Below are 25,495 nucleotides of genomic sequence, written 5' to 3'. Positions count from 1 at the left end.
GATACACAAAAATCATAAAACGATACACTTGTGATAAATATATCATCCATTAAATTGAATTAATACTACAAAACTGGTATAGTTGTTACAAATGAAGAGTAAAATCAAAATTAACATATAAGTCATTTGTCACATGTAAGCTAACTTTAATGGAAGCTAATTGAGGATAAATTTATCACGGGTGTATCAATTTGGGGTAAATTTGTCAATGGTATACTAATTTCGGGTTTTTAATGGTCAAAATTTTAGTTTCGGATAAATTCGTTATCAATGTATCATTAGTTTGAGGTTTTTTATGGTATTAACTATAAAATTTTCAATTGCCAAAAAATAAATTTGAGTAAATTTATTATGGATATACAGTTTGGAATTTTTGGAGGCACTAAACATATTCTTTAAACCCTACCAAAATTGACACCGCTAAAATAAATATAAAAGTCACTATTCCTATCCACTCATGACTGGGTGGGCATTGTCGATGGATCGAGATTGGGTGGGCATTGAATTTGGCCGCGTCAATTGGCATGAGCTCAAACCTCCATGACAAACATGAGTGTATACACCTCTCTTGAATTTTTCTTACTTCTAATTAATATGTGACTTGACGTGGTGCTTATTTGACGATGCATATATTTTTTTTTAAGTAAACCATCTACATTGGTAATTCAATAACCACGTCAATAAAACTCAACCAACATGAGAAAAAGCATAGTAGAAAGAGCTGCTTTTAAAAGGCAATGGGATGTTTATGAGAGCTTGAATGGGAGCACATCCATGGTGACATATGAAATATTTTACCATCCTTAAGATAGGATGAGTTTCATTTTACCAGTCAAGCACACCTCTACGAGCCTAAGTACTCAAAATTAGGATGAGATAGACTTGGCCATGACCCCCACAAGGGTACAAATGTAATTTTATTTCATTTTAAGGAAATATCTCTTAACAACTGTGAAATGTGGGGAAATATATATATATATATATATATATATATATATTAGATAATGCGTGAAAAGTACTAAAAAATCAATCATAATATTAAATAATTCAAATTTGTTAAAATTTCACAAACATAGCCACTTTAATGGAAAAGATTAAGATATTTTAAGAAAAAAAGAATGACCACAAATTAGGTAAAATGGGAAAACGACTCAAAGATATGTTGACACCTAAATTTTACCATTTTTATTTAGAACTTAATCGCATACAAAATTAGGATTAGTTGCTAAAAGAAGAAGAAGTAAAGAGTAAAGTAAATAACTATCACTAATTGTTAAAATTTTCAAAAAAAAAAAAGCGGAATGGATTTGGTCCAGTCCATCTCTTTTCTCCCCTCCTCTTTATGTCTTTTCCTTTGGGCCAAAACCGGCTTCATTTCCTTTTCACTAAGCCCAGCCCGCATGCTGGTCTTCTTCCTCCTCATGCTGGTCACGCTCTACGAATCAGAATTGCACAGGTCAGAGAGAGCGTCGCGTGAGACGTTCGGTCGGGGGCAGGTCAGCAACGGTAGCTGGCACGACAGGAGGCCATGCGCGCCGGTGCTTTAAAGTGTGAGGGGCTCGAGAGGGAGACCGAGAGAGATCCGAGTGAGAGAGATGTTCGAGAGAGAGAGAGAGAGAGAGAGAGAGAGAGAGAGAGAGAGAGAGAGAGAGAGAGAGAGAGGGAGCCTTGGCCACTCGTGAACTCCGCCCGATGATCTCCTCCGGTCGACGTCCTCAAGCCGAACCAGTAACCCCCCTTATTTCCCCTTTTCGGACCTTGTTTTGGGCACGTTGGGTTGGATCTCGCAATTGTCCGACTCACGCGAGCTCTGATCCCACCGGTTCCCTATTGAGTTGCTATGTGTTCTAGTTCACTTGTCAAGAGTCCCGGTCTGGATTTGAGTCTCAGTCGAGCCGGAATCTCTCATTCCTCTAGTGTATTGCACTTGTTGGATAGAAATGCCACAACGAGATCTAGTCTCCGTGGCTTCGTCTTTGGCTGAAATCGAGTTGTCCGGGCGAGTCGCGCTCTATTGTGATGTTCCAGTGGTGACGGGTGACCTTGGGCGTCGGCCGTGTGGTCGTTCGCTACGTTCCCATCGTCACCGTTGTTTGTTCGGTGTTTGGCCGAGGAGGGTATGTTCGGCCTGTTGGAAATTTCCTATAATATGAGCTTACATTAATTAATTGATTTTATATTTTAAATAATCAGGTTAATGGATATTCCAATATTTGTTGAACCCTAAAGTGATATGATTGAATTGGGTATTGGCATCTATTAATAACGGACCTAGTTGAGCAGCAAAGTGTAGACAATTGTGTTTAACTGAAGCCCGTAATGGGAAGAGCCCAATTGACACGCTATTGATTAGGGTTTGCTAGGTCCCCCTCTCTAGCCTATAAAATAATAGGTTATACCTATCAGTTGCTTTAATCCCATTAACAGCTACTATATCGAAATAGGTCATAGAGAGGAAGATCTGGCATTCCGATAGATCCTTGATTATCAGAGTAATCTACTTTTCTTCAAGTGAAGCAATGGCTCAAATAGGTATGCTTTAATTCCGTTGTATTTATTGATTTTAGTGTTTTACAATCATATATAGATCCGTTTTTCTTGATTGAATAGTTGTATATGTGAATAAATTTTCTACATGTGGTATCAGAGCTAGTCATATATGATTGTAGAACCCAAATTTTTTTTATAAACAAAATTCGAAATTTTCCTTTTTGAGCCGAATATGGGCGTATTTTTTCATGTGGATTTTTTTTTGCTCGATTGATCTTGAAACCTGAGGCTTTTGTTCTACATGTCGAGATCTTTCCAACCATATATAATTTATATGATTTTGTTGAGAATTGAGTGAGAATTTGAAATTTGAAATTCTAGGGTTTATACATCGAAAAAGTTCTAGCATTTTAAGTGACATTCTACCGCTACCTTCGTTGTCGTTTGAATTATAAACTGTTGATCAACGTGCACTCTTTCTCTCATGCGTCTCTGATTTCGCAATTGACTTGCTCCTCTTAAGGGTTTTGTTCTGTTGCCGTGGCGAGCTCGCCCGCAGTCGCTAGTCAACGCCAAATTCGTTCATGATGAGGAAGATGGGGGTTTGTGAAGATTTGTATTTTTGTGGTGGTAGAATGCTGCATGAAATTCATTCGCTGCGATCGTGTTGCGGGGATAAGTCGACAAAGGATCAGTTCGCGTTCGCCGTTTGGGTGCGTTTGGTTGGGAGGTGTGGTGTTGATGGGCGTTGCTATGTTGGATGATGGTTTTTGGGTTACCTTTTAATTCCGTCTTTATGATTTACTAGGGTAATGTGTTGATGTTGTGTTGGTGACCTGATAACCTTTTTAATGCTGTTCCTATTGTTTTGAGTGTTTATACTGATCGTGTTTGGTTATTTCGTTCTTTGTTCACGATAGAAGATCATGCTACAATATACCGTAAGATGAAAGGCTATTAGATTGTAGTGTTAGGAGTCCATCATGAGCGTTTTCTTCATGAAAACATGCTTCTTGCTTGTGACACGACCCACGGACAAAGCATGATCCAAGATCGTTCGTGACAGGCCGTGTCACGCACAAGGGGTTGCCCGGGAGCAGCCCACGATCGACCCATGAGCAGAACAAGCGAAAGGCCCATGCGCAGCCCATGAGCGACCCATGAATGATATTCGAGTAGCCCGTGACGGTTCGGCTGGTCGCGTGTCAGATGGACCTGCAACCCTGATCTTGCTTCTGACACACGCCCATGGTCTGCCTAAGGCCTGACGCGTGCGACCCCTGGGCTTCTGTGCGACCCATGAACTTCCCAAGGGCCTACCATGTGCAGACCATTGAGTAGCCTTCGAGTAGCCTATTTTATAGCTTGTAATGATGATACAGATTCAAAATGAACCGTTGGATCAGAGGGACGATCCACGGCTGAGATGCGACCTGCTCTTGTATAAATAGGGACCCCTCTCCCACTTTGTAAACAATTTGTTCACAAGCAATAGACACTCTCTTTGCCCATTCGGTTCTTGTGTTCGAGCGAGTGTGTGCCTAAGGCTAACTTGGGATCATCGATCCTAAGGCCGCGCGGTGTTTGATCTACCGAAAAAGATCGACCCGTGACAAGTGGTATCAGAGCCATCATTCCCAAACGAAATGGCTGATCCTCGCGTTGATGCTCCGGTCGTTCAAGGCGATGAGCGTGAAGATCGTGGGCGTCCAGCCGAGAGGGCTACCCTGTCGAAGAAGGCCCGTGCTACCTCGTGTGCGAGGGATTTGAAGGGGGATCTGGACAACCGTCTGACGGCCTTAGAGGAGACCGTCACGGATGTCCAAGTGTTGACAACCTGCATCAAGCCGTCGAAGGAGCGGAAGCCGAAAGGGAGGAGTTCTTGGCCGAAGTGCAGGAGCTCTAAGCCGGCATGGGAAAGCTTTGTGTCAAGGTGCAAGGATCCTTCATGCACGAGCTGCAGCAGTGGGATGAGACTTGGGAAGCCGCGATGGTGGCCATGCGGGCGGAAATGGCGGAGATGAAGGGCAAGCTTGTGGAGCTTGAAGTAGCACGCGTGAACGTGTAGTCCCGTGCCGATGCACCCAAGGCGAAGGAGTTCAAGGGCTCCCGGGTGACAAAGGACATGAATAACTTCCTATGGTATATGGAACGATACTTCTAGACCATGGGAACAACTGACGACGTGATCCGGGTGAACACCGTAGCCATGTATTTAGTTGATGATGCGCTGCTATGGTGGAGATGTCGGTCGGATGGTAGGAATGGCGATCCTATCGTGACATGGGCTCGGTTCGTCGAGGAATTTCGACGAACCTATTATCTCGCCTATGCGGAGGAGGAAGCCCGATGGGAGCTCAAACACCTAGAGCAGAAGGGCGAAGTTCGTGACTATGTGAAGCGGTTCTCGGAGCTGTTGCTCCAAATCCCGTCCATGACCGAGACGGAGGCGTTCCACCAGTTCATGGGCGGACTCAAACCTTAGGTCAAACAGGAGCTCAAACAGTGTAATGCAACGGATCTCACTACAGCCACTTTTGTGGCCAAGTCTCTCGTGGAATATAGGCCAGCAAACGCGGCCAAGCCCGACTCTCGACCGAGAGAAAAGGCCACTGGTGGGGGAGATCGAGGCAGGTTCCCTCGACCGAATGCTAACAGACCGCCTCCGACCCCTCATAGGAATCAACCCGAGTCTAGCCATGGGGGATACCAACGCAAGGTACGCACATACAAGTGCGTCTTTTGCGATGGTCCCCATATGGCTCGTGATTGCCTGAAGAGGGGGAAGTTGGCGGCCTTGTGCAAGGAGGACAAGCCACGAGAGGAGGCGCGGTTGGGATCGTTGTAGATCCTTGGAACGATCAAGGCCAAGAAGGCCAAAGAACCAAAAGGGATGATGTTCGTAGATGTGAAGATCAGAGGTACCACGATGAGCGCACTCGTGGATACTGGGGCGTCCGATCTGTTCATATCCAAAGAGGCCGCGAAGAAGCTGCATCTTCCGGTTGAGGCAAATGAGTCCAGTTGGCTCAAAACTGTGAATTCTAGAGAAGTCCCGACCAACGGCATGGCCAGGGGCGTGGAGTTCCATCCAGGTCTTTGGACCAGCAAAGAAGATATCGAGGTAATTCCCCTCGATGACTATGATTTCATACTCGGATCGGGATTTCTCGACCGGATAAATGTGAGTGTCATGCCCTTCGCGGATTACATATGTATCCTGGACAAGTGGTGCCAATGCATGGTCTCGATCTACCGCGAATCGGGGCGTGATTGAAAAATGCTATCGGCCATGCAGCTATCCAAAGGGCTGAAGAAAGGTAAGGTGACCTTCTTGGCGGCATTAAAGGAGGAGGGCGCGGAAGAAAACACGGTATCGGAAAAAGTATCCCAAGTCCTTGATGCCTTCCAAGACATGATGTCGCCCGAGCTACCCAAGAAGCTACCTACTCGAAGAGAGGTCGACCATCGGATTGAGCTGGTGCCCGATGCTCGACCACCGGCCATGGCTCCCTATCGCATGGCCCCACCTGAGTTGGAGGAATTGAGGAAACAGCTCAAAGAGCTGCTCGATGCTGGGTATGTTCGGCCATCTAAGGCCCCGTTCGGTGCCCGGTGTTGTTCCAAAGAAGCATGACGGATCCCTCCGTATGTATCGATTACCGAGCATTGAACAAGCGATCGTCAAGAATAAGTACCCGATTCCCCTTATTGCGACTTGTTCGATCAGCTCGGAGAAGCCCAATGGTTCTCTAAGCTCAACCTTCGATCGGGATACTATCAAGTGCGGATTGCGGGGGGGATGAGTCGAAGACAACATGTGTGACCCGCTATGGATCATTCGAATTCCTCGTCATGCCATTTGGCTTGACTAATGCGCCAGCTACGTTTTGCACACTCATGAACAAGGTACTACATCCGTTCCTTGATCGGTTCGTTGTAATTTATCTTGATGATATAGTAATATATAGTCGGACGCTTGAGGAGCATGTTGAACATTTGGGTCAAGTTTTCCAAACCCTTCGGGAAAACGACTGGTATGTGAAACGAGAGAAATGTGCCTTCACACAAAAAGAGATCCCGTTCCTTGGGCACATCGTCGGGGGCGGACGTGTGCGGATGGACACGGCCAAGATCCGTGCCATTGTTGATTGGGAACCACCATCCAAGGTGACCGAGTTGAGATCATTTCTCGGTCTCATGAACTATTATCGACGCTTCATTCGGGAATATTCGCGCCTCACCGTGCCACTTAGGGGTGAGCATCTTGGACCCTGGACCGGCCCAACCCTGCCGGTCTTGGTCCGGTTCCCAAGGGGACTGGGTCGGTCATTGGTCCTGAAATTCCATGACCAACACTGTGCGGGTTGGTCCTCGGTCCTGAGAGTTTTGGGTCGGTCCAACCCTGAACCAACCCTTTATATTATATTATATTATTTAAATTCTTTTATATATTCAAACCTAAGTAAAATTTATGTTATATTATATTACATATAATTCTTTTATATATTCAGACCTAAGTAAAATGATGTTAAAGTTGTTGACTCCTCATGCTCACAGTCATGGACGGGACGGCATCCAATTCCAAAAGGTGTGAAGTTTACGCCTTAAAGGTCTTCACGGCCTCCTCCTCCACGATCTAGACTCCAGTACATTCTTCGCCGTGAGGACCAAGGACTCCTCATAGTCATGGACTCGCGACGTCCAAAATGGTGCGAAGTTTATGCCGTAAATCTCCTCACGGCTTTCTTCCCTAAAGTACGTTCTCTTCCATTTTGTCTTCTTTGTTCTTCAATTTGTCAAAATCAAAAGTAGCAACATCCCGCTCGCCTCTGGTTGCCTACGCTGCTCACCTTTGACCGTGCGCGCTGCTCGCGCCGCTCGCCACTCACCACTCGCCCTTTGATGTCGTCGCTAGCCTCGATAAACGCTTGCCACTCACGACTCGCCACTAGTCTCGCTCAACGCTCACCGCTCGCCGCTGGCCTCACTAAACACTTGCCGCTTGCCAGTTGACACTCACCCCACTCGACACTTGACGCTTGCGCTCGCCACTCGCACCGATCGCCTCACTTATCGCTGAGTAAATCAAAAGGAAAAAAGAAGAAGCCCTAATTAGAAACCCTAATGCTCAGCTTGCCCTTGCTTTCCAAACACAACTTGACTAGTGATATCTACTTTGTGCTTCATTTGAGATCTTGTATTGGTATTTATAGTTTAGTTGCACAATATCGCATTGTCGATGGATGTGTAATTTGAATTTGTAAGTTTACTTTTTTAGAGAGTATGAAAAAACAAGACGAAATAAATTATCGATCGGTCCCGGGTTGACCCTGGAACCGGACTGAACCCATTGGGTCGGTCCGGTCCTTGGTCCCAAGCTCAGTAGGGTCGGTCCTCGGTCCTAAAAATTGAGGACCGACACTGTACGGGTTGGTCCTAGGGTTAGGGGGTGGCCCGAACCAACCCGGACCATGCTCACCCCTAGTGCCACTCACGGACATGCTGAAGAAAGAAAGGCCGTGCGAGTGGACGGATCGGTGTCAAGAGGCATTCGAGTGGTTGAAATGGGCCATGACCTAAGAGCCGGTTCTTATGCTGCCCGACTTCACCAAGCCATATGAAGTAGAGACCGATGCTTCTGATTTTGCCATCGGTGGTGTCTTAATGCAGGAAGGCCATTCGGTGGCCTTCGAGTCCCGAAAGCTGAATGACACGGAGCGACAATACACGGTTCAAGAGAAGGAAATGACCGCGGTGGTGCACTGTCTTTGCACATGGAGACACTATCTCTTGGGATCCTGGTTTGTTGTAAGGACCGACAATGTGGCTACAAGCTACTTCCAAACTCAGAAGAAGCTTAGCCCGAAACAAGCTCGGTGGCAAGACTTCCTGGCCGAGTTTGATTATGCCTTAGAATACAAGCCCGGAAAATCCAATTCCGTGGCCGACGCCTTAAGCAGGAAGTTCGAATTGGCCAATGTGGTGAGCAGACCCGATTGTCCATGGGTTGATCGAATCAAGGAGGGGTTGAAGCATGATCAAACGGCCCAAGCTCTCATTTGATATGCCCAAGAGGGCTTGACGAGGAGATTTGGGCTTGAGGATGACCTCCTCTACACCAAAAGACGATGACTCTACATGCCGCTCCATGGGAAACTTCGGAGGGAAATCCTAAAAGAGTGCCACGACTCCAAATGGGCGGGACATCCGGGGATCCACCGCACCAGGGCGTTCTTTGAGGATCAATACTATTGGCCGCACATGAGGGATGATGTGGAGACATGTGCGAACATGTTTTGTCTGCCAGCAAGACAAGATATAGCAACGGTCCCCCGCGGGACTCCTTGAACCATTGCCTATCCCGGAACGTCCATGGGAGAGTGTCTCTATGGACTTCATCGTGAATCTGCCAAAGTCTAAAGGGTGTCAGGCCCTCATGGTCGTGGTAGATCGCCTCTCCAAATATACGACGTTCGTGCCAACAACAAAGGAATGCCCAGCCAAGGAAGCCGCCAAGCTGTTCCTCAAGCACGTCGTCAAATATTGGGGCGTTCCACACACGATCGTGAGTGATCGCGACCCTCGATTCACCGGACGGTTTTGGACCGAGCTCTTCAAATTGCTGGGGACGAGTCTCAACCTTTCCACCAGCATGCATCCACAGATCAACGATCAGATTGAGCGGGTGAACGGGTTGCTGGAACTCTACCTTCGGCACTATGTGAGCAACACGCAAGTAAACTGGGCACGGTTGATCGACGTGGCCCAATTTTCCTACAACTTGCAGTGGAGCGAGTCCACAAACCAAAGTCCGTTCGAGATTGTGACCGGACAGCGGCCTCTCACACCGAGCGCACTTGCCTTGGGGTATCGAGGAAGCAGCCCGTCCGCATATAAGCTCGCTATGGAATGGAGTGAACACGCGGATTTGGCTCGGGCGTGTCTGAATAGGGCCACGAAACGCACAAAGAAATGGGCTGACAAAAAGCGACGGCATGTGGAGTTTCAGGTCGGGGACGTGGTGCTAGCCAAATTGCACCTTGTCCTTTGGTACATAAATGTGAACAAAGGGCTGATTCGTCGCTATGAAGGCCCTTTCCGAGTGATACAACGGATTGGAAATGTGGCGTACAAGCTGGACTTACCGCCCAAGTTCAGGCTACACCCCGTGTTCCACGTGAGCATGTTAAAACCGTTTCATGTGGACGAAGATGATCTGGATCGGGGCACATCACAGCGAGCGCCCCTTGGGGTAAAGACCTCATATGATCGAGATGTTGAGTGTATCATGGCTGATCGAATTGTACGGAAGAAGTATCGGGCATCAAGGAAGGAATACCTCGTTCGGTGGAGAGGCCTTCCCGAGAGTGAAGCAAGCTGGGAACCCTCCGAGGCTCTGTGGCAATTCAAGAAGCACATCGAAGCCTTCCATGCCACGGACGCAACGAGGGTGTCGCCTGATTAGGTGGGGGAGAATGACACGGCCCACGGACAAAGCATGATCCAAGATCATCCATGACGGGCCGTGTCACGCACAAGGGGTTGCCCGGGAACAGCCCACGATCGACCCATGAGTAGAACAAGCGAAAGGCCCATGCGCAACCCATGAGCGACCCATGAACGATGTTCGAGCAGCCCGTGACGGTTCGGCTGGTTGCGTGTTAGACGGACCTACAACCCTGATCTTGCTTCTGACACACGCCCATGGTCTGCCCAAGGCTTGACGCGCGTGACCCCTGAGCTTCCGTGCGACCCATGAACTTCCCAAGGGCCCGCCGTGTGCAGTACATCGAATGTTTTTTTTTTTTTAAAAAGCAGTCGAACTTAACTTGATTAGCTTGTTCAATTAATGATGCAATATTGTCAATACGTCTTTTGATGACGTCTCTAATAACATTTGCTCAAGTTGAGTTTGATAGGATTCTTTAGTGAAGCCATGCGGTTTTCAAGGGGTTAGCAGGCACTTCCCTAAAAATCAAAGGTTCATGATCAGCCTTAAACCATGCCATCTCCAAAGGTTCATTTTTAGCCTCAAACCATGTGGCCTACAAGGTTCATGGTTAGCCTTAAACCATGCAATTTCCAAAAGTTCATGATCAGTCTTAAACCATGTCATTTATATGGTTAGTGGGTTTATCCTTAAACCACGGGGTTGGTGGCTTTTTCTAAATCACACGGTTCGTGGGTCTATCCTTAAACCACACGGTTAGTGGATTTATCCTTAAACCACGGGGTTGGTGCCTTTCCTAAACCACATGGTTCGTGGGTCTATCCTTAAACTACGGGATTTGTGGCTTTCTTAAATCACACGGTTCGTGGGTCTATCCTTAAACCACAGGGTTGGTGGGTTTATCCTTAAATCACGGGGTTGGTGGCTTTCCTAAACCACACGGTTTGTGGGTCTATCCTTAAAACACAAGATTTGTGGGTTTATCCTTAAACCACGGGGTTGATGGCTTTCCTAAACCACATGGTTTGTGGATCTATCCTTAAACCACAAGGTTGGTGGGTTTATCTTTAAACCACGGGATTGGTGGCTTTTCTTAAACCACACGGTTCGTGGGTCTATCCTTAAACTACAGGATTGGTGGCTTTCCTAAACCACACGGTTCGTGGATCTATCATTAAATCACGGGAGAAGTACACTAATGGTGTCAAAAGTTGTGTACGGCGCTCACTTTGGTGCCAAAAGTTTCCGTCGGATCACTTAAGTGCCAAATCGGAGGAAAACGATCACTTTGGTGCCACCGCGAGAAATTCCGGCCAAAATAAATACGTGGCCTTTATATTTAAAAAAAAAAATCGACGTGGCTTAAGATTGTCCACGGTGGATAGCATAAAACGACGCCGTTGTCCTTTCTTCGTAAGAAACGACGTCGTTTCTTGCCATCCATCGTGGATTGACATAAGAAACGACGCCGCCTTGCTCCATAGCAAAAAACAACGTCGTTGCAGGGAGTAAAATAGGGTTCGTATACGGTTCTTCTCGACGCCGGCCGTAGCTTGCTCACCCACCGTCGTTCACCCACCGCCGTTCGCTCGCCCGCCGTCGCTCGCCTGTCGTCGCTCGGCCATTGCTGTAGTTGCACCGCGTTCACGATCGTTCGGGTTTGTCATGTTCTCTACGTGGATCAATTTTGCGAAAAATTTAGGGTTCCGAATGGCAAGTTAGGGCAAGGAAGGCAAATTGAGGGCTCGGCTCAGGGGGAAAGTAGGGGGAAAAGTGGTGGGGATGTCACTTTTATGGGGATGGAATAGAGAAATTGATTCTTTCATCGTTCGTTCGCTTTTTGTTGTGGGGACCGAATAGAAAAAAGCAGTGCTGAGGGGCTTGACTCGGATGGAAACAGTGGTGGGACCGAATTTGTTTATTTAATTAATTGGACTGCTTTTGTTGGGGGACCGAATGTGAATGTGATGAAATTGAAAAATGGGTGGTGGGGACCTCACTTTGTTTATTTAATTCGGTTTCTTTTGTTTCTGTAAATGCACCGAATTTGGGAGATTTTAGTCGCATTTGTTCATTGACAACAAAACGACAAGAACCCGCATGTAAAGTTGCCGATTCTGTCACGTGTTTCCAACAAAACGACAATAACTCTTTTCTTTTTTTCCATTGGGTGCAGCATCGACATGGACGCAAATCGGGTAGGCGTCATTGTTTGCTATGGTGGAGAGTTTGTTATTGGCATTGAAGATTGTGAATATAGTGGTGGAAATGAAGGTACTATTTATGTCAATGTTTGGAAGCCATAATATATTGATTTTCTGAGGGATTTTGTATAATTTTTACGATGCAAAGTGCAAAAACTACATTACTGTGTTCCTGGGAAGGAATTGAAGGATGGGTTGAGATTTTTAATGACGATAATGGTATTAAGGATATCATTTACCATTATCTTCATGGTGAAGAAGCTAAGATATATGTTGAATATTATAGTGAGGGTGAGGATGAGGATGAGGATGAGGATGGGGATGAGCAGACCACCACCGAAGGAGGAGAAGTGAGGGATCCTGTTCAAGCGAGTAATGAGGTTGGGGATGAGTTTAGGTTAGATGGAGGGCAAAATGATAGGGAGATAAGTCATATTGATAGAGATGAACAAAGAGGGAGATGTCCTGAAATCTTGGATGAAGACTTCATTGGATTAGAATGGGAAATTGCTTTATCTAGTGAATCGGAAGATGAATGTTTGGTTGTAGTAAATTTCCCAAGTGACGAAGATGATGATGAACTCGCACAGTCAAGACAAAAGCAAAGGGAATTTCTGAGAAAAAAACTTGCAGCTTCAGCAAGAAGGCCCGAGTCAGTAAATAGGGATGGAGATCCAGCTGAGGGTAATAGAAGTGAAGATGAAGAAAGCTGTGGCAATGAAGTTGCTGGTTCGGAAAATGAGCTTGACAATGATGATGAAGAACCTGCTCCTCGAAGAAAAAGTAAGTACCCTTGTTATGATCCGACTGTTGATAAACCTGTTTTGTCGGTGGGCATGAGATTTGATGATGCCAAACAGTTCAAGGAAGCTGTTGTAAAGAACTCAATTGGTGAACAGAGGAGCGTTAACTTCATTAGAAACACGAAGGAGTTTGTGAGAGCTAAGTGCTCACAAGCTAATTGTTCGTGGAAACTCTATGCTGCGCTTAGTAAGAATGGGTCATTCCAGATTAGGTCTTTTCAGAGGAGCATACTTGTCCAATTATCTTTAACAATAAAAGGGTAACAAGTGTGTGGTTATCAAAGCATTTTTTCAATACTATCAAAGCAATGCCCGAGATCAAGAGTCCTCAATTTCAACAGTTAGTGAAGGAGCAAGTGGGGGTTAATGTGTCGAGGAATCAATGTAAGAGAGCCGAAGATGAGGGTGATGAAGATATTGATGGGTGGGTATAAGGAAGAATATGCGCAGGTATGGGATTATGCTGGTGAATGTATGTTTCAAAACCCATCTAGTAGGGTATATGTAGAGGTTGTGGAGAGGCCACTCCCTGATCTTGGGCCTAGATTTGATAGATTTTATGTCTGTTTTGATGCATGCAAACGGGGCTTCTTGGCTGGTTGTAGAAGAGTTATAGGATTGGATGGATGCTTTCTAAAGGGTTTATGCAAGGGGGAGTTGTTGGCTGCTGTGGGGAGAGATGCCAATAATCAAATGTTCCCGATAGCGTGGGCAGTGGTAAAGATAGAGAACAAGGATATTTGGTCCTGGTTCCTAAAAAATTTAATGGCTGACCTTGAGATAACCGATGGGGGAGGATGGGCATTCATGAGCGACCAACAGAAGGTAATTTCATTGTCAATTATAATATATTCCCTTTTAAAATTTTTCACTTGCATATTTTTCTTGACTTGTATTTATTGGTTTGAATTTTTGTAGGGACTTATTCCCGCATTGGCTGAATTGATGCCACATGCCGAGCATAGAATGTGCGCGAGGCACATATATGCAAACCGGTCAAGGAACTTCAAAGGAGAAAGGCTACGAAGCGCGATTCCGCGAGATAGCAAAGAGTACGAATATGGCTGATTTCAGATTAGCCAAACAAGGATTGTTGCAATTGACAAAGGACGGTTTTGATGCACTATTCCATACGAAGCTAAGCACCGGTGTCGAGCCTTCTTCAGCGAAGATTTCAAATGCGATATCATTGATAACAACCTCGGTGAAGCTTTCAATGGTAGAATTTTAGAGGCAGTGCAAACCAATCATCGCATGCTTGATGATATTCGAGTTATGGTTATGACTAGACTGCATAGGCAAAGAGATGAGGCTACAAAATGGAGTAGAGACTGTGGCCCTAGGATTGTGAAGAGATTGGATGCAAATATTGCTGCTAGTAGGTTCTCGCCATCCAGCTTTGGAATGGAGATAATGGATATGAGATTATTCAAAATCAGGATAAGTATGTTGTCAACCTGGATAGAAGAAAGTGTTCATGCCGAGCCTGGCAACTGAATGGAATTCCCTGTGTCCATGCCATTTGTGCTATTCAGATGAAGCAAGAAAACCCAGATGATTACCTACATGATTGGTACAAAAAAAGCTCATACCTTGCTTCATACCAATTCATGATGCAGCCTATCAGAAGAAGCAAATTTTGGGAGCCAACAAATCATGAAAGTCCTCTACCTTTACCGCTGAAGAAGCAAATAGGAAGGCCAAAAAAGAGACGAAGAATGCAGCAGGAAGAGGCATCAAGTCAAAGGATGAGTAGGACTGGATCAAAGATGAAATGCTCCTATTGCAGCAAGGAAGGGCACAATAAGAAAGGTTGTGAGCTGAAAAAGCAGCATCAACAACAAGATGTAATGGCTGATTCAGTGCCAGGGACAGGACCTACTGAAGAAACTCTTGTTGGGCCTATTGAAGGGAGGACAGAAGGCCCTGTTGTAATTCCTACTGAAGGGCAAACAGAAAGCCATGTTGTAAGGTAAATATCCTCTTGGTCTTAGTAACTTTACAGTACTTATTCGATAGTACTGGTGGTCATAATCCTAATATAGTCCATTGTTGTAAGGCCTACTAAAGGGCCAAAAAAAGGCCCTGTTGTAGGCTCAAGTGCAGGGATAGGGACTAGAATGGGCAAGACAACAACAACAACAACCGAGTCCACTTGTTGAGCAAACAAGAAAAAAATATCCCGTAAGTTGTACATCGCTGTGTTTGGTTTTTTATAGGCTAAAATTTACATTTGTTATGTGTTTATCAAAGTCGGAAGACGAGCAACTACACAAGTTGCAGAGGTTGCTACAAGGATTATTGCTGCTGAAAATGATGCACCACAACGAACAAGATGGGCTCTTGGGAAAAGATTAAGGCAATATGGTTATGGGATTTACAGATGAACGTCTTGGAATGACCATTTTGAATGTAAGATTTATAGGCCTCATGCATTTAATTTGTTATATTTCAATTCATCCGGTTGACAATATCACTATGTTTTTGTAGCCTGGGAGAACTTTGGAGGTACTTCTCTCAAGGTGGGCCAACTCAAGAATCAAGGGCGCAGCCAAAGAAGAGTGCTCCAAAGAAGAAGAAGACATCGGGTACAGCTGCGAAACAACCATCCAAAAAGAACCCAAAGCACCAGTTCCATCTCAACCAACGATTGGGAGCAAGAGTGATGATATGGACCAACACATGACACGTGGTAGAACAAAAATAGCCGCCGTAAAAAACAAGGACAAGGAAAATGAGGTGATAGAAAGCCCAACTAAAGAACCTGCACGACCAGTTCGAAAGAGTGCTTGGATTATGAATCAATTCAAAGCTCCAAGAGGAAAATGAGATGAAGGTGTTGTCAATATTGACCGATGGGAGGGAGGGTGCTGGACATGGTCTCTTTTTATGTGATGTTGGACATGATTTTTTTCATGTGATGCTGACATGGTCTTTTCTTGTTTTCTTCTTTTTTTAGGAGTGTCTTTGGATTGATGGTAGTTGTTGCCTCGCAATGCCATTGTTTTTTTTAAGAGAGTGTTGAACTCTTGATGCTTGGGAGTGAAGTTAGACATGCTTTTCTTTTCTTTTTGTAAACAATCAATCAATGTTAATGGCAAGTACTGGAATGACTATTCATTTTTCCTTGTGTTGGTTTCGGCTAGAATGCTAGCAAGTCAGTTATGCTACTGTTGCTATATATTTTATTTTTGCTGTTACTGCAATGTTGCTGTTGCTGCACTGTTGTTGTTGCCGCACCGTTGTTGTCAGCATTGTTGATTAAAGTTGTGGATTATAATGAAATTTGTTGCTGTCGCATTGCGCACTGTTACCGTGCTGCACCGTTGCCGATTATATGTGTTGCATCTGGCTGGTGAAGAAGATGCACCAGCAACTCAACCGGTGCATCAACCGGTGCAAGAACAAGGTGCAAGAACAATGTGCATTTGGAATGTGACGTTTGGCACTAACATGTTCTTTTTTAAAAAACTTGTGCAACGTAAGTGATCACTTTGTAATCGCGACTGGCACTTAAATGATCACTTTCATAAAAACTTGGCACTTAAATGATCACTTTCATAAAAACTTGGCACTTAAATGATCACTTTCATAAAAACTCGGTACTCAAGTGATCACTATTTACAACTTATGACACTGAAATGGTCAATCGTGAATTTGCCACCATCCTTTAATTTCGGCCATGGTTTACAGTTGCAGTAAACCAGCAAACTAGCAAACCAGCAAACCAGCGAACTATTACCAAATAAAAAATGCAGCAAACCATCATCAAATAAAAAAATGCAGCAAACCATTACCAAAAGCTTTCAATGCAGCAAACCATTATCTAATAAAAAATGCAGCAAACATTACAAAAAGCTTTCAATGCAGCAAACCATTACCAAACAGAAAATGCAGCAAACCATTACCAAAAGCTTTCAATGCAGCAAACCATTACCAAACAGAAAAATGCAGCAAACCATTACTAAAAGCTTTCAATGCAGCAAAGCATTACCAAATAAAAATGCAGCAAACCATTATATTTGAAGCAAAAACTAACCAAAACAAACATTGACAATACACAACTAAACAACAAAACTTTTAAGTGCTCACAACTAATGCATTCCAAGTCCAACCTTGCATTTCTACCCATAGATTACAACAACAAAACATTCTGCTCCATACAATAATTGCAGCAAACCAAAAAACACATTTTACTTATAAACAATCCAATACAAGTGCATATTCCACGTCTTCGACTATGGTAGACATACAGACTTCTTTCTCATTACTCACTTTACATTTGAATAAACTACCCAAGAGAATAAGAACACAATCAACGCTCGATAAAAGTTTCTTTCGATTTTCAGCCTTGAAACCTCCCTCTTCAAATGGTCCACCAAAGATGTTAAACCCTTCATTTGAGCTTGCATTGAGTCGACATCCTCTAACTCGTCCATTAACATAGGTGGAGGTTGATTTCGGCCTTCAAGTAACTCCAATATCACCTCCGTCGCTCGATCGAGAATTTTCTATCAATCCATTTGAAATATTGGCACTTCGAGCCTCTCTATATATGCCGCACCCATGGAATCTTCTCCCGGATTCAACCGAGTCCAAGATGTTCTTCTCGGACTCGGTAACCCACAATAACAGTAATACTCACCATCTACTTCACTTTTCTTATAGGAATGTGAGCCGCCGAAGCTTTTGTCCTCCATTTGCAAGAGCGAGCTGATAACTTTGGGAGAAAATCGAAGTATGTACTCGAAATGATCGAATTGGGGATTTAGGGTTTTCAACTTTCGGTTCTAATCAAAATTGGGGATTTAGGGTTTCTTATTTGGGGAAAAACGGTAAACGGCATCGTTTTGTTTTTTGTATGCTGATTGTATTCTCCGGCGATCCATGTCGGCGTAAAAAATTAATAAAAAACTGCCACGTCGGATTTCCGGCCAACCAAATCGGCGATGGCACCAAAGTGATCATTTTTCAAAATTTTTGGCACTTAAGTGATCTGGCGGAAACTTTTGGCACCAAAGTGAGCGCCGTACACAACTTTTGGCACCATTAGTGTACTTCTCCCGATCAATTTGTCAAAGGTTACAAGATTTGAGTAATGAATACTCAAGTTTGTGTGACAAATTCCTCACACTTTTAATAAAAGATTACAGAGTATAGCTCTTAGAGGCGAATGTATAAAATTGAAGATCACTCAAGTTTAGGAATTATGAACTTTAGAATTTTAGTTATATATGCCTCTCATTATCTCGACCTTATATAATCCTCTTTATCCAAGCTAACCGTTAGATATTTCCTTAGATGATTGCTTAGCCAATCTATCCATTGGACTTGAACGTTATCAGAAGATTTGATAGTTTCAAGGTTACCGAGATTGAAGTCTTTCATTGATTCGCCATCCATACAGCAGATAAAGCTTCCTTAAGCCATCTCGCGAGATCCGGAGCTATAAAGCCTCTCGTCCATTGAATGGCAACGCATGGTTTTGCCTACGCTAAGAGCACATGGTTTTGCATGACAGGCCCCTCGCGGATGTACGCGAGCCCGACAATTGAAATTGTAGCGGGCATCTCGCGGTGCCGAGTGATTCGCCGATGTTGCCGGAATACCTGATTTTTTACTTTTAGGTATCGTAATTGGTCTTGTCAAGTTGATTTTGTACAACTTCCATTCTCAAACTCGGAGTAGGCATGGTACATCCGTCGGTTTGGTCTTCATTGATCTATGCGTGTCCATGCACATTTGCTGTGAGTCATGTATTGCTTACAATCATTTCATTGTCTATGTCGATGTCCGAAGTGGTAGTTAGAAAGTGCAGAACAACTCGATTTAACCCATTTGCGGATGGATTACCTTCTTTTAGGCTCTGTCAAATGGGTTGGTTGGGTTAAAAATGATCTCGACCCAACTTAACTCATTTAACCCGTTTAAACACATTTTCATTTAATATAAATTTAGCGGTCCATGCTCCACCCAACCCCTACTTGACCAATATTGCTAAAATACTTCCATATTTAACATAATCTCGAAAAATTATTTCTTATCATTTTTTCTAAAAAGTTATAATATTTAATCACTTCTTTGCAATACAAAATTAGTGGACAAATTTTATAATTTTTTAAATTTAATTTTCTGAAAAAATTGAATTTTTTGTATTAAATATTTTTTTCCTTTTTTTTTATTCTAAGACCAGCAAGGTCTCAAGGTTTCCTAGAAAAAAATTATAAAAATTCAGAATATTAAAAATTTAAGTATAATAAAAAATGGCTTGATTCACTTAAGCTTGTTAGGTAACCCAACAAATTTATGACCTATTTGAAATTTGTTAGGCTATCCATTTATAACCCACTTATTGTTTTTTTAAATTTAAAGTAATTCTTTTATAACTTACATCTTGGTTCTTAGCAAGACCTTAAAAGGCTATGACCACCAGAAAACTCTAGGTAGAGCTAGGTAGGGAGCTCGAGAAAGATTCCCTCCCCATGGGGGCCCGCCAAGAGGCCCATATGGGGTAAAACCCCACTGGAATCCTACCCAAATGAAGGTTCCGGGACCTCAGAAGGGACCCTGGTGGCGATGAGTTATTATATGGGTTTTAGACCCATGTTACCACCTCCACCTTCTCCATTGGTGATTATACAGTGTACAGAATTGGACACTTCTTGTACTTTAACACTTCATGATATTCTTTCTCTTCAATGTTCAATTTTGTACTTCTTTCTGATCATCTCTTTTCTAGTATATTGCTTCGACAACAATAGCAAGTATGATATATCCGATTCTCCCTCAAGTGGCAGGGGCCAGCAAATCAAGCCTTTTCTATGTTCTGGATCGATCAAGAGAGATCTCACGTATTCAGGTGGCTCCTAGTTGACGAGTTTCGTGAAACCAAAACTCATTATGGAGCAAGGACGTTGTCGATCTTGATCAAGCGCAAAGTAAAGGGTCTGCTTCTCTTTTTAGAGCGCATGTTTCGTTATGTTGCTCCATATCTAGGACAAGACTCCTTTTTCCGCGAACCAGCTCTCCATCAGATTCCTTGTGGGTACAGGAAATCCTTCCTGCTCGTTCTAGTGTGCCGAGATCGAACCTTCCAAATCCACTTGAAACATACAAGATCACGCCTTGCTTTCCTATACCATATGTCTCTCATTACCTTCTTTGAACATCAAAATGACAAGATATCTCACTGGCTTGTGGTGAAGCTCGAGTTGGCCGGTCAAGGAAGAAGAAAAAGATAAGGGAAGAAAAAGAAAAAAGAATTAAAAACTCAATTAAAAAATTAAAAAAAAAAAGAAACATAAAAAGAAAAAGAAAATGTGTTTGTGAAAGAAAGTAAGGTGGAAGAAGTTATCGAAAAAATAAAATATTTTCTGAAAAATAAAAAATATTTTCCTCACTTTTAAAGGTGTTTTTGCCAATGGTGGAAAATGATTTCTTTGACTTGTTCTTTTTTCATCAAACGAATGTTGAAAAATCCGAAAAATGTTTTCACGAACCTAAGTGTAGGTTTATTTTCTTGCTAGGGATAGATATATCCGGGGCTATCTACCTATTTTGTGTAGGCATGTTAAATTTCTTGAGGTTTACAACACCCAAGGAAAGCAGTTGCTTGGAAAATTTAGTGATGAACTCGATTTGACATGACGTCGAGACGCTTCAAGCTTCTTTCGTCATCTTCGCAACATACGGAACTAGAAAGCAACACATGGTTTTGCCTAATCTGACAGCACATGTTTTGCACGAGGGGGCCCCCCGCGGCCATCTGTCCGGTGCCGGATGATTCATTGTGCTGACGTTGCTGGAGTACCCGATTTTTGACTTCTAGGTATCTGTAATTGGTCCTGTCAAGTTGATTTTGTGCTACTTCAATTCTTGGGAAGAGGTATGGTACATCCGTCGGCTTGGTCTTTATTTATATATCCATGTATATGCACATTTGCTGTAAGTCATCGGTTGCTTACAACCATATTGTCTATGTTGACATCCCACGTGGTACTTAGGAAGTGAAGAGCAACTCTGATTTAACCAATCTGCAGCAGATGAGTTATCATCTCTTGAACTTTTCAAATGGACAGATCGAATTGAAAATGATCCGATGCAACTTGACCCATTCAACCCATTTAGACTCATTTTTATTTAATATAAATCTAGCAACTTGTGCCCATCCAATCCATACCTAACTCGACTCATATTACTATAACGCTTCCATATTTAACTCAATCATGAAAAAATTATTTTTTATGTTATGATATTAAAACAATTTCATGCAATACAAATTTAGCGGACAATCTTTAAAAATTTTAATTTTTATATTGTCTTTTCTTTTCCTCTTTTTTTATTCTAAGAACCAAAGCAAGGGTCGGCTAGGTTTCGTAAGAAAAAAATGGAAAAGAAAATGAAAGAAAAAAATTACAAGAAATTCAGGAAATATAAAATATAAAATTAATTAAAAATGATTTGATTCACTTAAGCTTAAGTTTACCCAACGGATTTATGACCTATTTAAAACTTGTTAGGTAATCCATTTATAACTCATTTAAGCTTGTTTTTAAAATTGAGAGCAAGCCATTGCAACTCACATATTAAATATGAGTTAAAATATGGGTTCTAGGCCCATTTTGCCATTTCTACCTTATGCATAATACAAGAGAGCAACTCGAATTCTCGGGTTAGTAATCCTCTACACGTTGCGACTAGTGATTACTTGGTATACATAATTGGACGCTTCTTGTACTTCAACACTTCATAATATTCTCTCTCTTCAATGTTCAATTTATTACTTCTTTTTGTTCATCTCTTTTCTCGTATATTGCTTCGATGACAATAGCGAGTGTGATATATTCGATTCTCCCTCTAGTGCTAGGAATCAGCATATCAAGCCTTTCTATGTTCTGGATTGATCGAGAGGGATCTCACGTATTCAGATGGCTGCCTAGTCGACGAGTTCCGTGAAACCAAAACTGATTAAGGAGCAAGGACGTTGTCAATGTTGATCAAGCGCAAAGTAAAGGGTCCGCTTCTTTTTTTAGAGCAGCATGATCTTTAAGAACATGCGCGGGTTTCGTTATGTTGCTCCATATCTAGGACAAGACTCTTTTTTCTCTGCGAACCTGTCAGATTCCTCGTGGGCATAGGAAGTCCTTCCCGCTTGTTCCAGCGTGAGTGGTCCGGGACCACGCTAACGTGGTGGTCCCGGACCACCCAATATTTTCTCGAGTCACATAGGACCACGTTAACCACGTCGGTAGGTAGGCAAGTGTCCCTGGGGGCAAAAGGTCATGCGTTCACCGGGGGGGCCGTGAAACCCAACTTTGTACCGTCATGCGAACAAGTGCACAAAGCCACTGTTCATAAATAGAAAGTTTGAACACCAAACGCTCCATGCATGGGGAATATACGGAGAGACCAGATCCGATGGGGGTTGTTGCATGCCAGCCCTGTCTTGCGCCCCCTTCTCTTGTCTCTCCCCTCACGGCTCTTCTCGCCCTCTCGCCTATTTAAAGGCTCCATTTTTAACTAACCCCTCAAGGAACCTCCACTGCACCTCCTCGCTTTACCTCCTCCAACCTCTCCTCCATGGACACCACCGTCGGCGACGTCAACTCCCGCAAGCCCGACTCAAACGGCATCGGGTCGCCCCCCAGTGGCGCTGCCTCAGTGATGCAGAGCCTGGCCCTCCCGCACGCCCTGGCCGCCGGCTCCCCTGATGCCACCATGGGCCGCCACATTGCCCGCCGGCTCGTCCAGATTGGCGTCACTGACGTCTTCTCTGTCCCCGGTGACTTCAACCTCGTGCTCCTCGACCACCTCATCGCCGAGCCGGGGCTCAACCTCATCGGCTGCTGCAACGAGCTCAATGCTGGGTATGCCGCCGACGGCTACGCCCGCGCGCGGGGCGTCGGGGCTTGTGTTGTGACGTTCACTGTTGGCGGGCTCAGCATGCTCAATGCGATTGCAGGTGCATACAGCGAGAACCTGCCAGTGGTCTGCATCGTCGGCGGGCCTAACTCCAATGACTACGGGACGAACAGGGTACTTCACCATACCACCGGTTTGTCTGATTTTAGCCAAGAGCTTAGGTGTTTCCAGACTGTTACTTGCTTTCAGGTATCTCTTCGGTCCCTTCTCATCCTTTTCGCTGACACTAATTTTCTCTTGGATGTGATCTTTGCCTTAGGAAAGATGCATATGTTGACTAGAAATATTGCTCAGAGGATCTCATTGTTTGTGGTGGGTCTGTTTAGTGAGATTATTATAATCTACTAATGGTTGCTTAAATAGTGTGCCAAGGGGAGTTGCTATTGGGGTTTTAGCACAGACCTCTGTGACAGGGGAATGTATGTTAAGTGAAGATTGAATTAACTGACTTGTTTTTTTTTTTTGGTTAAGAAATTAACTGGCTTGTTGATTGCTTCTATTTCGCCATTTTTTAGGCTGTGGTGAATAACTTGGAAGATGCACACGAACAGATTGATACCGCGATCTCGACTGCTCTGAAAGAAAGCAAGCCCGTTTACATAAGCATAAGCTGCAACTTGCCTGCCATACCTCACCCGACTTTCAGTCAAGGGCCGGTCCCATTTGCACTCTCCCCCAAGTAATTTTTCACCTGTTCAGACTATTCAGTCTGTTAGCTGTATTAGCTTATGACTAGAGTGATGTGATTAATTAATTTTTGTTGACACAGATTGACTAATCAGATGGAATTGGAAGCTGCAGTAGAGGCAGCTGCAGAGTTCTTGAACGAGGCAGTCAAGCCAGTAATGGTGGGTGGCCCGAAACTCCGGGTTGCCAAGGCTTCTGAAGCCTTCGTAGAACTAGCCAATGCATGTGGCTATGCTGTAGCTGTGATGCCATCAGCAAAAGGGCTTGTGCCCGAGCACCATCCCCACTTCATTGGGACTTACTGGGGTGCGGTGAGCACTGCATTCTGTGCCGAGATCGTGGAATCTGCAGATGCCTATTTATTTGCTGGGCCCATTTTCAATGACTACAGCTCCGTTGGGTATTCCCTCCTTCTCAAGAAGGAGAAGGCCATTATTTTGCAGCCTGATAGGGTTGTGATCGGAAATGGACCTGCTTTCGGTTGTGTTCTGATGAAGGATTTTCTTAAAGCGCTCTCGAAGCGGGTCAAGCGGAACACGACTGCTTACGAGAATTATCACAGGATTTATGTTCCAGACGGCCATCCATTGAAGTGTGAACCCAAGGAGCCCTTGAGGGTCAATGTCCTGTTCAAGCACATGCAGGACGTGCTCTCTAGTGAATCAGCTGTGATTGCTGAGACTGGAGACTCTTGGTTCAACTGCCAGAAGCTGAAACTACCACGAGGCTGTGGGTACGTGGGTGTAGTTGCATAAATTAGGTCTCGTCTTCAACTTTTTGATCTGGCGCTACTTAAGAAAACAAACTGAAATTGTTCGAATGGGGTTATGCAGGTATGAGTTCCAAATGCAGTATGGATCTATTGGATGGTCCGTCGGTGCGACCCTTGGGTATGCACAGGCAGTGCCAGAGAAGAGAGTCATTGCATGCATTGGAGATGGTAGCTTTCAGGTATGGAATGGTTTCTTATCTCTGTTATATTTCTTAGCACATGCGAACGAGCCATCATGAATGACATAGCTATACATAGAGCTTCTGTCAAGAAGATATCCACTAGCTTTGCAGGCTCAACCTATGAACAAGCAAGTAATCCTTTTAAGCATTTTGCATAGGTGAAGAGTTTAGTCATACAATGCCAGTCATGCACTGACCTTATTCATCTCCTTTCCTTTTTCTACTAAAATTGATTATTTTAATCTTGTTTTGTTAATTGAATGAAAGAAAGAAATAATGTAAGATTCGTGGGCGACTTTTGCACCTTAGGTAACTGCCCAAGATGTGTCAACTATGCTGCGATGTGGGCAGAACACCATCATCTTCCTGATAAACAATGGCGGCTACACCATTGAAGTGGAGATCCATGATGGTCCCTACAATGTGATCAAGAACTGGAATTACACTGGCCTGGTGGAAGCAATTCACAACAGCGAAGGCAAGTGCTGGACAGCAAAAGTAAGTTTCTTGTATACGAGTTACAATCGGGACGATTTGCCAATTCAAGAAATCCCTCTACAGAAATAATAAAATTTGCTCATGTTTGCAGGTTCTCTATGAGGAGGAGCTTATGGAAGCGATTCAGATGGCGACAGGGCCCAAGAAGGATTGCTTGTGCTTCATAGAGGTGATAGTTCACAAGGACGACACCAGCAAAGAGCTTCTGGAATGGGGTTCCCGGGTCTCGGCCGCCAATAGCCGCCCTCCCAATTCTTACTAGAAGCCTGATTCTCATCACTATGTTGCTTCGAGTACTTGTTGGAGACATGAAAAAGAGAGCGTCTTCTCGAGCATTGCCGATGCTCTGTGAAATGAAAATAATCATGTCTCCTGGTTGTGGATTTGAATTATATATTTGACCGTTGGCTTCGGGTCGACATCCTAAACATGCGAAAGGAACAATTGCGAATGCACGGTTGCATTTGGTGGGCTTGGAGTCGGGG

The 25,495-nt window shown here is 44.0% G+C and overlaps 1 protein-coding gene across 1 annotated transcript; it reads left to right on the top strand.

Moving 5' to 3' along the window:
* The first annotated feature begins 22,494 nt into the window (after positions 1-22,494).
* On the top strand, positions 22,495-25,287 carry LOC104422688 (pyruvate decarboxylase 1). The gene is made up of 6 exons (XM_039302999.1): positions 22,495-23,060; positions 23,387-23,550; positions 23,641-24,291; positions 24,392-24,509; positions 24,822-25,010; positions 25,102-25,287. The coding sequence occupies exons 1-6, from the start codon at positions 22,530-22,532 to the stop codon at positions 25,270-25,272; spliced, it is 1,824 nt and encodes a 607-aa protein (XP_039158933.1). The 5' UTR covers positions 22,495-22,529; the 3' UTR covers positions 25,273-25,287.
* Positions 25,288-25,495: the final 208 nt, after the last annotated feature.

This window comes from Eucalyptus grandis, chromosome 1 (assembly GCF_016545825.1).
Source record: "Eucalyptus grandis isolate ANBG69807.140 chromosome 1, ASM1654582v1, whole genome shotgun sequence".
Taxonomy (NCBI): domain Eukaryota; kingdom Viridiplantae; phylum Streptophyta; class Magnoliopsida; order Myrtales; family Myrtaceae; genus Eucalyptus; species Eucalyptus grandis.
This window is presented reverse-complemented; position numbering and strand designations above follow the sequence as displayed.

What these genes read in the sequence shown, in the direction of transcription:
- LOC104422688 (XM_039302999.1), top strand. Translation starts at nt 22,530, where the DNA reads ATGGACACCACCGTCGGCGACGTCAACTCCCGCAAGCCCGACTCAAAC. An exon ending in CCATTTGCACTCTCCCCCAA is followed by an intron (nt 23,551 to 23,640) that starts GTAATTTTTCAC and finishes TTGTTGACACAG; the next exon opens with ATTGACTAATCAGATGGAAT. An exon ending in TTGGAGATGGTAGCTTTCAG is followed by an intron (nt 24,510 to 24,821) that starts GTATGGAATGGT and finishes TTTGCACCTTAG; the next exon opens with GTAACTGCCCAAGATGTGTC.